Source organism: Tachysurus fulvidraco, chromosome 17 (assembly GCF_022655615.1).
Source record: "Tachysurus fulvidraco isolate hzauxx_2018 chromosome 17, HZAU_PFXX_2.0, whole genome shotgun sequence".
Taxonomy (NCBI): domain Eukaryota; kingdom Metazoa; phylum Chordata; class Actinopteri; order Siluriformes; family Bagridae; genus Tachysurus; species Tachysurus fulvidraco.
In genome coordinates, this window is record NC_062534.1 from 12,437,146 (window position 1) to 12,451,697 (window position 14,552).

General features: G+C 38.8%; 2 protein-coding genes across 4 annotated transcripts; one reads left to right on the forward strand and one right to left on the reverse strand.

The window, feature by feature from the left end:
- Window positions 1-10: 10 nt before the first annotated feature.
- lamp2 (lysosomal-associated membrane protein 2) lies at window positions 11-6,310 on the forward strand. 2 transcript variants are annotated; one of them, XM_027135254.2, is made up of 6 exons: window positions 11-183; window positions 1,762-2,366; window positions 2,460-2,591; window positions 2,729-2,783; window positions 2,867-3,037; window positions 5,018-6,310. In XM_027135254.2, exons 1-6 carry the CDS (start codon window positions 141-143, stop codon window positions 5,158-5,160), a joined length of 1,149 nt encoding a protein of 382 aa, XP_026991055.1. In that variant the 5' UTR covers window positions 11-140; the 3' UTR covers window positions 5,161-6,310. The 2 variants fall into 2 exon arrangements, with proteins under 2 accessions (XP_026991055.1, XP_026991056.1); XM_027135255.2 differs by lacking the exon at window positions 5,018-6,310 and adding an exon at window positions 3,200-4,760.
- Window positions 6,311-6,741: 431 nt separating this feature from the next.
- Window positions 6,742-13,026, reverse strand: atp1b4 (ATPase Na+/K+ transporting subunit beta 4). Of its 2 annotated transcripts, none has more exons than XM_027135249.2 (9): window positions 12,836-13,026; window positions 12,466-12,541; window positions 11,398-11,626; window positions 9,770-9,898; window positions 9,303-9,416; window positions 8,733-8,932; window positions 8,418-8,474; window positions 8,157-8,249; window positions 6,742-8,033 (listed from the first exon to the last, which is right to left on the reverse strand). In XM_027135249.2, exons 1-9 carry the CDS (start codon window positions 12,874-12,876, stop codon window positions 7,872-7,874), a joined length of 1,101 nt encoding a protein of 366 aa, XP_026991050.1. In that variant the 5' UTR covers window positions 12,877-13,026; the 3' UTR covers window positions 6,742-7,871. The 2 variants fall into 2 exon arrangements, with proteins under 2 accessions (XP_026991050.1, XP_026991052.1); XM_027135251.2 differs by having other exon boundaries at window positions 12,678-13,001.
- Between the last annotated feature and the right edge of the window lie 1,526 nt (window positions 13,027-14,552).

Here is a 14,552-nt window from a genome sequence, read left to right on the forward strand (position 1 = left end):
TGACTTCCTATCAGCTGGGCTGATTGGCAGCCTTTTATAACCCCAGCTTCAGCTGCTCTCTTACATTCAGCTCTTTTTGTTTCATATACATTGGAGTCTCGGTTTTTTTTTGGGAACTGTGTGGGGAAGTAACCGTGGACATGTTTCGCTGTCTTCGCCTGTTTATTTTGCTTCCTTTGTGTGGTAAGTACATCTTCCTTTTCATTAGAGTGCACCAAAAATCTAGCAACTTTTTTTTTTCTAAGGCAAAATTTGAGGCCCGGATGCTAACGCTGGCTAGCAGAACAGTTTCCCGGTCCTGGTAAAGCAGGTAACTCTCAGTTCCTTTTTTTTTTGTTTTGTTTTTGTTTTTAACCATTTGTGCATGAGGTTTAAGCGTTTTCGGCGCTTACGCTAAGTTGTTTAGGATGGGAGAGCCGTTATGTTTGCTAGCTGAAGTCTGACGCATTTTGACGGCTCGCTGTTAAATAACGGGTTTCTCTCGCTAGCTCTCTGTAGTCTAAAGAGTTCAATTGACTTTTTACTGCTATACAGACTGTGAATTCCCTGTTTTAGAAGTATGAAGTTTGTGTTTGCTCACAGTAACGAGTCAATGATTTTAGAGTTCGGTGGAATGACCTGAATTGTGGTGATTGAAGCTGACTGGCACCTCGTTAAGGTGTTTTCTTGTACATGTGCCTGCGCCTTTTCACTGCTTCGGTCTTTCTTCATCATCATGTGACCTGCAGCGCTTGTCATACGAGATGCCGCTGTAAAATTCCCCAAGCTAATCATAAGGCGAACGGGTTTTAGTGTCAGTGTGAACTCGTCACCTGTACGTGACTTCTTCGTGGTGTAAAATGCCCTGCAGTTTGAAGGCCCAGGTCATTTAAACATGCATTTTTAAATGGCTTTTTGTGGTGGGTTTTTATTTATTCTGACAAAGGCCATGGGCAGAAGTATAGTCTCTGGGTGTAAATGCTTGCTTGTAGTTTTGTGCCATTTAACAATTGTTGGAACATGGCCTATTCTGAAATCACACGTGTGTATGCCTGCAGACAAAGCAACAGGAATGGAAAATTATTACTTATTATATATTGAAGCAACGAGACAGTAGGAAGTTGTCCTGTGGGCCAGAAGTTCTAGTGAGGCTTCTAAGAATAACAAACCTGAGGAATCTCTCTGAGCTATGTTTGCTTTAGAGACAGTATAGGTTTCTGAGATGGCCCTGGTTGTAGAATCTGATTCTAGATCTGATCCAGCTCATGTTCTAAACCAGAACCCAATTACCTAACCCTAATCCAGGTCACACTGAGCCATATGAAACACAATAACCATCCTTTCCAAGCTAAAATGTGTTCCAACAGGGCTGCCAAGGTAGGATCTGCAGGTTTAGGTCTGACTCCACCCCATGGACTATTTGTTTTCTATTTTTTAATGTTCATGACCTAGTTTAGAGGACCTAAATCATGAGATAATTACTGCCAATTATGGTTTGGTTCTTGCCTTAATCTAAAGCACCTGATTCTACTAATCAAGGTTTTTAAGGTTGTCTGTATCAGTGCCATGTAGGTGGTTTTTGAAATCAATGGCCCTTATTCACAAGCTGGTTTTAATAGTAATTGACCCATGTTTGGGTGGGTTGGATGGCAATGGTTCCTTCCCTCTATAGCAATGGTTCCTTCAAGAGTGAAGTGTATAAGCATGCCACAGCTAACCATTTAAATTTTGGCAGTGTGACTGAAATGTGACTAATACCTATATTTCTCTGCTCTTTTGTAGTTCTTGGGCAGGCTGATGTGCTTCTGTCAACGCCTTCCAAGAGCTTCACGTTTCCCACCGATCAGCCAATTTGGGAAGAGACCCCTCCACCTACAATCCCATCTTCAACAAAAGGTTCTGCCAATGCTGTAACAGGGATTGCAACCACCTTTGAGCCAAATTTGCCCAATGATACAACTTCCCAGCCTGCTCTAGACATAAGTGATGCTACAACTGTTGAACTAACCACTCCACCTACCCTGCAGTCCACCAGTTCTACCATGGCTCCTCTATCCTCTGAGCCCACCAATGCAACAACGCCTCTCCCCACCCCTGAGCCCACCAATGCAACAACGCCTCTCCCCACCCCTGAGCCCACCAATGCAACAACGCCTCTCCCCACCCCTGAGCCCACCAATGCAACAACGCCTCTCCCCACCCCTGAGCCCACCAATGCAACAACGCCTCTCCCCACCCCTGAGCCCACCAATGCAACAACGCCTCTCCCCACCCCTGAGCCCACAACCCTGCCAGTGCCTGAGGTCGGAGATTATGTTGTCCGGGCTGAGCAGAACTCCTCTGCATGTCTGAGGGCAAGGATGGGTTTGCAGTTTAGCTTTAGAATGGTATGTGCAATTAGGGCACTGTCATGAGCTGGTATTTTATGAATGTTAATTTATTAATTTTTTTTAAATGTCACCATGTCTGTGTCCATTCAGGGAGATGGCTTTCAGACAATAAATCTTGACCCTAATGCGACTAAGCCCACTGGAACTTGTGGGAACAATGGCAGTGACTCTGCACTTGTGCTGATATCAGATAAAATTATTGTCCAGTTTGTCTTCACCAATGTAAGTATGATCTTTATACACTGATCTGGATCAGTTTACATTTGCTGATTTGCTATTCACTTGAGCTTTTCCTTACACTTTGTAATGGTGTCCCATTGAGCCATCCAAATCTTACTGACTTTTATGACCTCTTGTAGCAAACAAGCAAATTCTTCTTGAGTGGTTTGAACTTGACTGTGGTCCCTGGAAGTGGTAAGTAAATTTCACTGCATTGATTTGTTGAATGTTCAAGTGTCTGTCTGCACTGACTTTCTTGCAAATCTGATTTGTCACAGGCCCTAACTTCAATGCTGTCAGTACTAACTTATCTCTGTGGGAGGCTTCATTGGGGAGCTCATACATGTGCAAAAAGGAGCAGAGTTTCAACATCTCGGGTGTTCTTATTTTGAATACTTTTGAGCTCCAAGTTCAACCATTTGGAGTCACGAATGACCAATTCAGCACTGGTAAGATTTGCCTACTTATAAAACAGCTTCAAATCAAACAGTCCTAATTGTGTGACTGTGCATAGACATCCTATTCTAAAGTTTTCTGTGCTTGTTTGATTTTAAATGTTCAGTTCCTATGAAATTGCAGCCTTATTGTGTTCATCTTCTCTCTGCCTGCAGCCCATGAATGCTCAGTGGATGATGCCAGCCTCTTAATCCCAATCATTGTTGGCGCAGCTCTGGCTGTCTTGATTCTCATTGTAGTGATTGCATACGTGATTGGTCGACGAAAGACCTATGTTGGATATCAGACCCTGTAATGACCTCACTAAATCTCAAATTATACTTCATTAAATCAGGTCCTCTAACATGATCCTGGGCCACTGCAACTGTTAAACCTTCAATTGGCTAGTGCCTCACTTTCAGTTCATTGTTTAAGGTAATGACTAATTTGGCAGCTCCTTGGATTCTGTGCACTAAAACCTGAAGTGTGATCTCTATAACTGATCCAAAATCATGGGCCCTGTGATTGTGTGCACTTGTTATTCCCCTGTTCTTTCTTCCCCCTCAGTACTGGAAGCAAGTGAAAGATTTATCTAACTTTTTCCACTTCCTGCAACTGGAGTGCTCATGACAATTGACACTTTGCCCTGAGTTTAGGGAGATTGGTCAATGATGGGGAAATTCTGTTCTTCCATAGCTTTATAGTAAACCTTGCACTTGCTTCTGCTGCACGAACTAAATTTAATTATACTCTGCTTCTTATGACATACCACAAACATTTAAGGAGGTTAATTTTAATTTAAAGTTTGTGGTTTGATTGTTGCAGTGGGTTATTAAATTCCCAAGTTCAATTTCAGTCATTACCTTTTCACAGAAGTTACTCAGTTGTGAAATAAGGGTTTTAAAAAGGGATGGCATTGTTCAGAAACAAGTTTCACTTGCTGTTGGTACATGAAGGAACCAAAATGGTGAGGAATACAAGTGGCCTGTTGCACACCTGAATTGGCTTTGCCTCAGGATCAATTCTTAATGTGTTGCTTGACTATTCTTCCTAACCTAAAGCTCTGTAGTAGTGCTACTAGTTGAATAAATGCTAAAGTTTAAACTTGAACTGCACTCTTCTTCCATTGGACTTACTGAATGAAAATTAACTAATTGCATGCACTCTGACTGGCTGTCTACATGTGATTTTTTTTAATGGTGCCAGAGAGCTTTCAATAAAGATTCAGTTATTTTCTGAAGTATGGGAAGAACTACCAAAAAGATGTGCATGTGATCCAGTATCTCTAGGTTTGGTTTTCTCTATAGAAGTGGTTTTTATTTGGGTCCTAAACTTTAGTCACTTAGCATTCAACTAGATCTTTGGGTTGGAACATTGTAAAGCATCACTTTGGAAAAACTGCATGCTATGGCACTGTCATACATGACCGTATAAGCAAAGATGAAAGGTGTCTTTTGAATGCTTGTATGTTCTTGTCTTGTCTATCCAATGTAGCACAGCATTTTAAATCTTGATTACCTTCTTGTTTATCATTCCATCTGTTTTGGTCTGCATTAGATTCTGTGTTGCTGAGAATCATTTTGTATCTGTAAATTCTTTCCTGCACCTCTGATCTGTAAAATGCTGTTTGTTCACTAATTCACTTGTTGCTGTCTGATCAGTTTGGATTTGTTTGTTCAGATTCATGCCTTGCTTATTGAAGGTGGAATTGATCAATAAAGATGGATGGACATGTCACATTTTCAGTTTTTTTTTTTTTTTTTTTTTTTTTTTGCGCGGTGTAACTTGATAAAGGGAACTCTGACTCATGGCATAAAATATTTAATAAATTCTGGCACTCTGTTGAAATTTCTGGTCTTTTCATTTATTTTTTATTTATTTTTTTGTCAAATATAAAACATGTTGCAGTCTTAATGTTTTGAGTAGTATAATACCATCTTAAATGTGGTTTTCCTCATTCATCACTCTTCACACATGCATGCTCTCTTCCTCAGCTGAGGAATGCAAGGCTGATGATTCAGGGAATTTCATCGTGCCTCTTGCAGTTGGCATCGCCCTCATTGTTCTTGTCCTCCTTGTCCTGGTGGCCTATTTTATTGGACGGCAGAGAAGCAGGAGCTATGAACAGTTCACCTAACTTATTCTGTCTTGGTTTAACTGCTATTAGTACACTACAGTCTGAAGCCTGTTGAAAAAGTGATCTGTGAACCTCCTTCTAATATGGTGTGTAATGCATATAGAAAGCTAATTTTCCCTCCCTAAACCAGCCCTTTTTTTTTAAACTCTTCCTTCTTTCTCTCTCTCTCTCCCCCCCCCCCCTCCCTGGTAATGCACTTAACTTTCTCTCTTCTTTCCTCGGCAGTGGAGGAGTGCTTTCTGGATACTGATTTAAGCTTTGTTGTGCCGATTGCTGTTGGCGTGGCTCTTGGCTTCCTAATCATCCTCGTGCTCATCTCTTACCTGGTTGGTCAGCGGAAGAGCCACACTGGCTACCAGTCTGTATAACTTCGCTCCCAAACCCTTATAACCTTCAGCTTGCCTCATGCTCTGCTCTGTTCTTTCTCCACGCTGTCTTGTATCCAATTTCAATCTTTTTACTTCTTGATCCTACTCAAGCACTTACTGCTTCTGTGAAGTCCTCACTTGTTTGTTTGCTGCCTGTGTTAAATCACTTATGTTTTGCTGACGTTTCTTCCCATTCAGAAGAGGCAGTATGCCAAGCTGCTACACCATTTGCTGAGTTGAATACTGTACAATTAATTTCCTGCTTTGTGCTGAATGTTTGAAATGCAGGGGGTGGCACCTTTTTAAAAGGTTATCTATTTTTAATTTCTCACATCAAATATATAAAATTATTGTTTCCACATGCTTTTTTTTTTTTTTTTGCTCATCCATTTTCATGTAAATGGGCATATTACTTTCTGTACAACCTGGACATGGAACACTTAAATGTTAATAAATGATGTAAATTAAATTAAAAAAATCTTGCACTTTGCACATTGTGTGGAATAGGGGACATTAATATTTGGAGCGAGTATTTGTAACTTAATTCTTAACCAACTGGTTTCCCTTCTTTATGGTTGGAATTGTCCAGTATAGGTCTAAATACTCATTTGATCTGGCTGTGGACTTTTTTTTGTGTGCGTGCAAACTATCAAATTTGTTAGTGTGAATTCTAACACTAAGAACACTAGAGTGCAGTCATCCCTTAAATATTGTGTGCCTTTTTCACTTTATGGTTCCATTACCTTCACTGAAAGATGTTTCAATAAAATACCTGATTTCGATATCTTGGTCTGTGCTTTTTTGAATCATAAGTATCATGTTTCAAACACACACACACACCCCAATATTCAAAACTTTCTAAAGCTTATGTAGCCAAGCATTTGCTGCCATATTGTATTTTTTTCCCTGATGTATCAAATAAACACACATTTCATTTGGTTAAATCTGGTCCATCTTTATTTTTTATGTCTAGAACATTAGGAGTGCTTTTTTTTAAAGACGTGAGGTGGAAACACTCGTGTGCTGTTTTTCACTGTGCTCAAAGAACCACCACCAAAGAATTTACACTTTTTCCATCTAGCCATCACAGTTAATAACTAATTGTACAATGTCAATTAAAGACAATTAATAAATAATACTGTTGATATCCTTCTCACAGAGAACCAAACAAGTATAGGATTTTTCATCTTTAAATGAGTTTGGTGTGTGTGTATGTGTGTGTGTGCGAGCGAGAGAGAGTGTGTGTGTGTGTGTGTGAGAGAGAGAGAGAGAGAGAGAGAGAGAGAGAGAGAGAGAGTGTGTGTGCGTGTGATTCTGGATATGGAATCATGTAAAAAGCTGTAAAGGGATTTCATTAGGTTTCAGTGTGAATCCAACAAGAAAATAATTTGTATAATCTTAGATAAACTTCATTCCACATTTTAGGAAAATACATATTTACTAATACACAAAATCTGTTTAGTTCATGATGTGTAAAGAAGTCTGTTAAAATATAACGATTTAATGGCATATTTTTTTGAAGCCATTCATGGTTGAATAATTGTTTAACACACAACTGAAGAGAATAAATCATCTTGAATATACTGCATAATCAAACTAGATACAAGAAGTCTTTTGCAGTTAAGATGGATTCAAACTGGCTGCCAATTGTATAAATAACATTTTCAATACTTGTGTCTGTTCTTTCTTGGACTATAAAGTTTGTGGATATTTGTCCCGTTAGAATAACTGGCTATATTGGAATTTTGTAATTGATAAGTAATTCCACATCTTGGTGTATTAAACCACCAGTTTTTTGTTGTTTTTTTTTTGCTTCTTCATTCATTCATTCATTCATTCATTCGTTCGTTCGTTCACTTATTCGTTCATATCTTCATAAAAGTGATGGTTAAACAATTAATCACTTGTATGGCTTAAGAGCTAAACATCTCTTGATTTGTACAAAAAGAAAGCAAAGACACGATGGACTTTAGATAAAGATATTTTAGTAAACTCACCAAAAACCCAATACTGACCCTCTTTACTGTACAGTGTATATCTACATTTGAACAAGTTTGGCTCAAATACCTTAATTTGTGATTTTTCTCCCCCCAATTAAAGTAGCAAATATTAATGTTTGATAAAAATAAACAAAAAATTAAGTTCCCATAGGATTCTAAATATTATATACTGCTCTTCTTAGTAGTCTACTGGGGCATTTTGTTTGTAAGCATGTATGTACTAAACACATGTGTAAGGCAGGAACATGTGTAAAGGGTAAATGGTAATGGGTAAAGACGGTATATTTGACTATTTTAACCATCATGTGCACTGAGAAGTTGGTTCTGCATTTCTACTTCCACACTACGCTCCAACCTGTAGATTAAAAGACACGCTACCGAGGAAGCGGTCGGTCGGTGAATCATTGATTATCCCCTTGCCGTTTAGCTTACATTGCACATGTAGAAGAGCGTCCAGCTGGAGATTGGGAAAACGAACAGCCACCAGAGGAGAAGTGTAGTTTACCTGTACACAGCAAGAATTTAAAAACTCATTTGATTCAAAATCATTAACATTCTGATTAAGTGTGAATTAAACTTATTTGTGAAAATGCTACAAAAGATATTTAGGTTAAGAATGTGTACTTACATGCCTGAGCTTTCCATAATAAGGATAGTACATCAAGTCAAAAATATTTTTGGGGTAGAATTCTACTTCTCCCAACTCCTCCGGCATCCCTTTCTAGACAGACAGTAGGATATAACTTGAGACTCTTCAGATGTAAAGGTTGCGAAGCCTCACCCACAAATCAGTGCACGTTCTCCATGCAAAATGACTGTGTCAGAGCTACGATGCACAAATTCAGACCAAAAATGCAGCTCATTGTCATCTTAGTAATATGTTACTTACTTTAACAGCACATGTCACATTGACTGGAGTACCGTGACCAGGTAGATAGCCGAGAATCTATATGATTGTAGCCGTAATTAAAAAAAGAAACATTTTAAATAGAAGTCAGTCATCCAATAATCACAATGCAAACAATCCACTGAAAAAAGTATGAATCCTTTAGCAGTTAGTAGTTCGTTTTAAGAACAAGATGTTGCTTTAAGTACAAAAAATTATTCTAATAAGTTGTTGTTTCATATGTGTACTTCCATTCACTTCCTTTATTTCATGTTCTTAGTTCATGTTTCTTGGTTTTTTGATTGTTCGTTCACTCACTCGGTTCATTTTGAGGAGGATGCAGGGCTTTCCATTAGCATAGCCAAAGTCTTTTTGCTCCATGCCTGAGCATGGCCCCAGTGAGGACCTCTTAAACTGGCATGCTTTTCTCTCAGCACTCTCCTCCAGGTTGTCCTGCATGAAGTATGTGCCCTGTTTGCATTCAATGTTACGCCTTTTCTGAACTGTGTCATCATAGGCTGGAGAGATGCAGTGCAGGAAGTAATGGGGTGTATGAGAGAGAGAGAGAGAGAGAGAGAGAGAGAGAGAGAGAGAGAGAGAGAGAGAGAGAGAGAGAGAGAGAGAGAGAGGCATTAAATAAAGCACACAATGACTAAACACCCTATCAGGCCCCTCAGTCAAAAGGATCAGCACAAAAGTGGGGCCCGAGTAGCACAATGTGACTGTGCTTAGCGTTCAAAAGGGATTCCCCTTCCACTGTTTCTCTAAAGCTGAGCAAAGTTGCCACAATTATAAATTTGCATATAGGCAGGAAGATATATACATACTTTAAAGAAAACAAGACAAATTGCTTTACTCCATAAAAAGCACCTTTTAGACAAAACTCACTTTTAAGTTGAGCCTCCAGTGCTTTTGCATATTTCTTCCACGAGCTGCGATCCGAAGCATTGAAATGGATTTCAAATCCATGGACAACATCTACATGTGGCGACATTGTCAAACCTGTCGATTTCAACAGCAAAAAAAAAATAATTTTCTTGCATTACTATCATTAAGTATAATGATATATATATTTTAATGCATCTTAATAAATCTTTAAATTGTTCAATATCTACGATTTAACACAGAGATTAGGATTGGAAAGAAATTTTCAGTAATAATAAACTGACCTAAAAAAAAAAGCCATATAATTATACATAGTTGACTAAGGTACTTGGATTATGTTAATAAAATAATTATTACTTTTTTTTTTTTAATTGTGAAATGTTTTCCATTCATTTATTTTTTACATTAATTTGAGTTAAAGTCATACTTGAATTCATATGGAGGTGGTTTTCAAGAATTTTGATTTATACCTGGAGGCATCACCCGGTCATTGTAGGTCGGGGCATAAGGACTGATGGACCACATGAGACAGCACATACAGCCAGCAAACATGGCTGCCAGGAAAATGTATAATGCAGAGTAGAAAAAAAGAATGAGGCCTAAAATGAAACAAAAGAAGAAGAGAAAATTAATCTGTTATCAATAAAATGTTATCAATAAGATATTTTCAATGTATTGTCAATTTTTACACATATCTCATTTAAATTAGTTGAAATTTAATGTTTTATTTTTGTTTATGTAATCATGTGAATCAGGTAAAGACACAGAATTAACCAAATTAGCCATCTACCTTGCTCTGCACTATTTTCATTCATGCTGCTTGCATGTCTGAATCTTGGCTGTATTTGCACACTGAGCAAACAAGTGTGAATGGAACCAGACTGCAGCTATTGTGTTCATTTTTAATTTCCAATTAAGGGTCTGAACAGGATCAAACAAAGACTAAATAAAATGGCTTTTGCTGCACAGGCATTTTTGCAGAGCCTAGCTGCAGCCAGCCTTGTGTCCCTCAGTCACAATGGCCTTTCTGTTCAAGCTCAGTGAGAATTCTCCCAGCTGTCCTTTTACTCAGGAACACAGTGAACCTCCGGTTGCCATCAGAGTGACGCTCTTTAGCCACCGTCCAGAGCCACCAGTGGCTCCAAGGAGCTCGATCACCCCACTCTGGCATTGTGAGGCCTCTACACACTCTTCTACACTCTCCTTTCACAAGATTCACATTATAGACTGAGGAGGCCCCTCCCCTGCTCATGCAGCTTGCCAGACCAGTCCATTTTATCTGCTCCTGAAATGCTCTGCTAATGGAAGCCTATTTCAATCAGGTCATTATGATTTAAAAGATTGTAGACTATACGACATTGGCACTAGACAGGCTTGCTCCTGTGATTATTTATTTTAGCTATGAGAAGATCGTTTCAGTTTGACTGCCAATCCAACAGGGATTCAGTGTGCTGTGAGTCTACATCACTGTCTCGGCAAAACTCCACAGGAAGTGGCACTTGCCAAAAAACTCTGCTTTAAGCTTTTTCATAGGCATGGTAGAGTTCCTGGGAGACAAGCACAATGCAAATTATAGCACACTTGGGACGTGAGAGTGTGTTCTTTTCTAGCTAGGGACATGAGAGTGTATTCTTTTTTGATGGGTTTTTGAGTATAGGAATGTGATTCCTGGCCAGCGAATGGACTGTGACAGTTGCTCTCCTGTTGTGAACCATTCCCCAGGCAGTCTGTTTTTGTACAGATTTCTCCCAGCTATCTTTGCACCTATGTAAACACTTAGTTCAGACCCACACAGTGACACATGCACACACATATGCACTTGCTTTCCCAGCAGAGTGTGCAGTGGCATGGATAAGAGAGGCATAGTTCAAAGCCCCCTCTTGTCTCATTCTGACCTAAAAGCTAACGCAAAAATAAGGAGCAAAAATAATAAGCTGTGCACTCACTTGCCTTTTGTTGTTAGACATAGACAGAACATTGCTAATTAAAGCCTTTTGTTTCCAAACCATGCTTAATATGAAGGTGAACCCCAAACACACTCACTTGGATCATTAAACAGATTCACACACTCATTCATGCACTTCTACATTCTACTCACTCCAGCTCTTTCCTGATCGCCCCATAAACTCCTTGGTTTCAGGGTTCCACAGGTATGTTTTCAGGTCATCTATTTTTTCATGCAGTGTCCTCTTGGGCTTTGGCTTGGGCTTCCATCTCTCAAAGTTAAGATCATCCTGCTCCAGAGGCTGGTGCTCCACTAGCCCTTCTTGCTCAACTTCCAAGGATTCAGCCAGCCCATGGCAGTGTTTGTGCATTGACCCAGCACGCTAATGTGAGAATAAGTACAAAGTAAAGTGCACTGTTTTTTAAACAAATTAACCAGCTCAGTTACATTTGGCAGAATAGTTTTCTTAAGCACAAGAATTAAGCCCCCTATAAATCTATAGTATACAATATTACACTCTACATCGGGTTGGTACAGGTGCCTGCACCAAAGTAAATCAGTACAAAATACTGGGGAGGGATTGAATAAGGCAGTTAAGTAATAAATAAGTGAGAAGGTGTAAAATTTTCTTTCACAATCTCAGCAAAGCGTTCCTGTGAATGCAACTGAAAGTAGAAAAGAGAAGCACTGCTGACCCCAAAGACCCTCATTGGGGTTGGAAGGTGGTGAGTTAATGTCCCCCCAGCTGCAAAGGAGAGCAGGGTCATTCTCTGTCCAGATGTTCTCAGCACTTTCGTTCTCAGAACAGAGTCACAGCACACACTGAGACCTCCATCTGACCACTGCTCAGGAGCCTCAAACCCCCATGGAGCAACTTGATTCTTTGGCTTTCTTTTTCTTTCTTGCCTTATAAGTCAAGCACAACCTATAATAACTAGGTTAGAGCACCTATAACTGTTGAATGTGAATCTGGATCTATAAACTATCCTTATCAATTTGATTAAAAGATTAAAGATGACAATCACAATAGATGATTCAATAGATGAATCATTTATAGATGACAATAAAAGTAATTCTACAAAGCATTTGACTGCTTGTATGTCACAGAAAGAGAAAATTCGGCTCATAGCTGATGGAAAAATAAAGGATAAACGTTTCCCATCACTGTTCATTACCCTAAATGGCAAAGATGCAGATGTTGATGGACTGATGTTTGCTTACCGCTTTTGGTCCTGAGGATTCGAGCTGCAGCTCCTCAGGTCCGCCCGCGGTGTTCTCAGCTTCCATGCTTCGTTCGCTGGAGAACAAAGGCACTTGTTAAACCAATCACATACACGAGTGGCCCAACGCCACTAACGCGATGTTCAAACCCGCCGAAATAAAGTTTGGACCAAGCCAAAAAGGTGAAGTGGGGAAAAAACCAAAAAGCTTACAGTGAGCACGACTTAAAGTCTTCAAAGATATTAAAATCCACCAAAATAAAGTCTGAGCCAAGTTCAAAAAGAAAAAGAAAAAAAAAAAGAAAAAAAAAGGACAATGTTTTTTTACAAAGAAAAAAAAGATTAAATTTTACTAATGATCTTCACGGTACCCAAAAGTAGTTCTTGTGCGCTGGAAACCGAAACGTCGCATTGACACTGAACGCAGGGATAAATATCGGTCAAATTAAGCGTTAAAGGTTTGCTTTATTTCATTGAGTTTTCCCTGTCCTCTCTGGGTGACACGCTCACTGCTACAGGGCCAGCATCCTAGTGAAGGAGGTCCGAAACTGCACAGAAAGTGGGGGTGGGATAGAAGATGGAGGAGGGTTTTTTAATCCCAGAAGAGCCTTTTGGCTGAAGTAAGGGCCACTCTGTTTAATATGGTATTCTGCACACGCACAGTGCGCTCTCAGTCTGAAATGAGACACAGCCACAGTGTGCGTTAATACGTGATTCTGGCCACATATTAACTCCTGTAGCTGTTCTTAAAGTTGCTTTAGACAGGAAAATAATCGACCAGTAAATGATTTTTGTCTCCTTTTCCCCACTAATTCATTGACAAATCCAGTACACACAGTACACACTTCAGCACCTTCCCATTGGAGACTGGGAAAAGTTGTGGCCCCTGTTGATGATAATAAATCGAGCTACTTGTCTAGGGGTTAAATATTTGTATCCCAGTCACGTTGTACTCTTCTTGCTTGTGTGAACCCGCTGTTTTTTGGGTTTTTTACATGAATGGAAATGTCGTCATGGAAAATTCGTTCTTTTTTTTTCCTCCTGCGTTTTTATTTATGAAAAGCACGTAGGACCTTGCACACAGTGAAACAGTGAAATGAGGAATGTGTATATATATATATATATATATATATATATATATATATATATATATATATATATATATATATATATATAAATTAGGCCATTAGAGAAGTCTATGGAGCATGCATGGCCTTAATGCGACAGACTGCAACAGACTGGTAGTCTGATTAGCCTTTTTATAGCCTATAGATAGATATCAATAAATGTTGATCTAATTGCAAATAGAGTACAGTTGTGTCAATTTGATTTTAGACTATAGAAGGTCTGTGTTTATTACAACATAGAGCAGCGTTTAATCCCTACTGCCACAATGTGTTTTGAAAAGCTGCAACACTCTAAGTGGCCACTGTGTGGCGCTCCTGAATAATATGTACAGTATAAATCGACTAAATAGCTGCAGAACTTGGCACGAAATTAAATGAGAACAAACTTAATGTCTGCTAAAAAAAAAACAAGGCACAATTTCATCTGTCCATTTACATTCTCCTTGCGATAACCAAGTTTGTCTAAACCGAGCTGTTAAACTAACCAAGTAACCATTAATTTGGTTTTAATTTAAGACACATTTCTTCAGTCAATGTCTAACTTTTATGCTAATTGTTAACAACCACAATAATATCTATAACTAACATGGGTGGGAAAAGAAACAATCAAGCTGAAGAGACTGATTAGGTTTCCCAAGAAAATGCATTTTTACTCGTTTAACCCTTTACATTTGCAATCAAGTATTGGTGTCTTGGTAAACTTAATGACCAATCTCTACTACAAATATATTGTATAAATTCGTAATGATAACTTTTACAGTGGTAACATTGTGCGTATATATATATATATATATATATATATATATATATATATATATATATATATATATATATATATATACACAATTTAATACATGACTAAAATGACAATTTAATAATTTTTTTATTTTATTAAGAGAATCACTCGACGACTTAAACGCAAGCTCCTGTTAGAGTTCACAATCTTAATAGACAGTAAAGT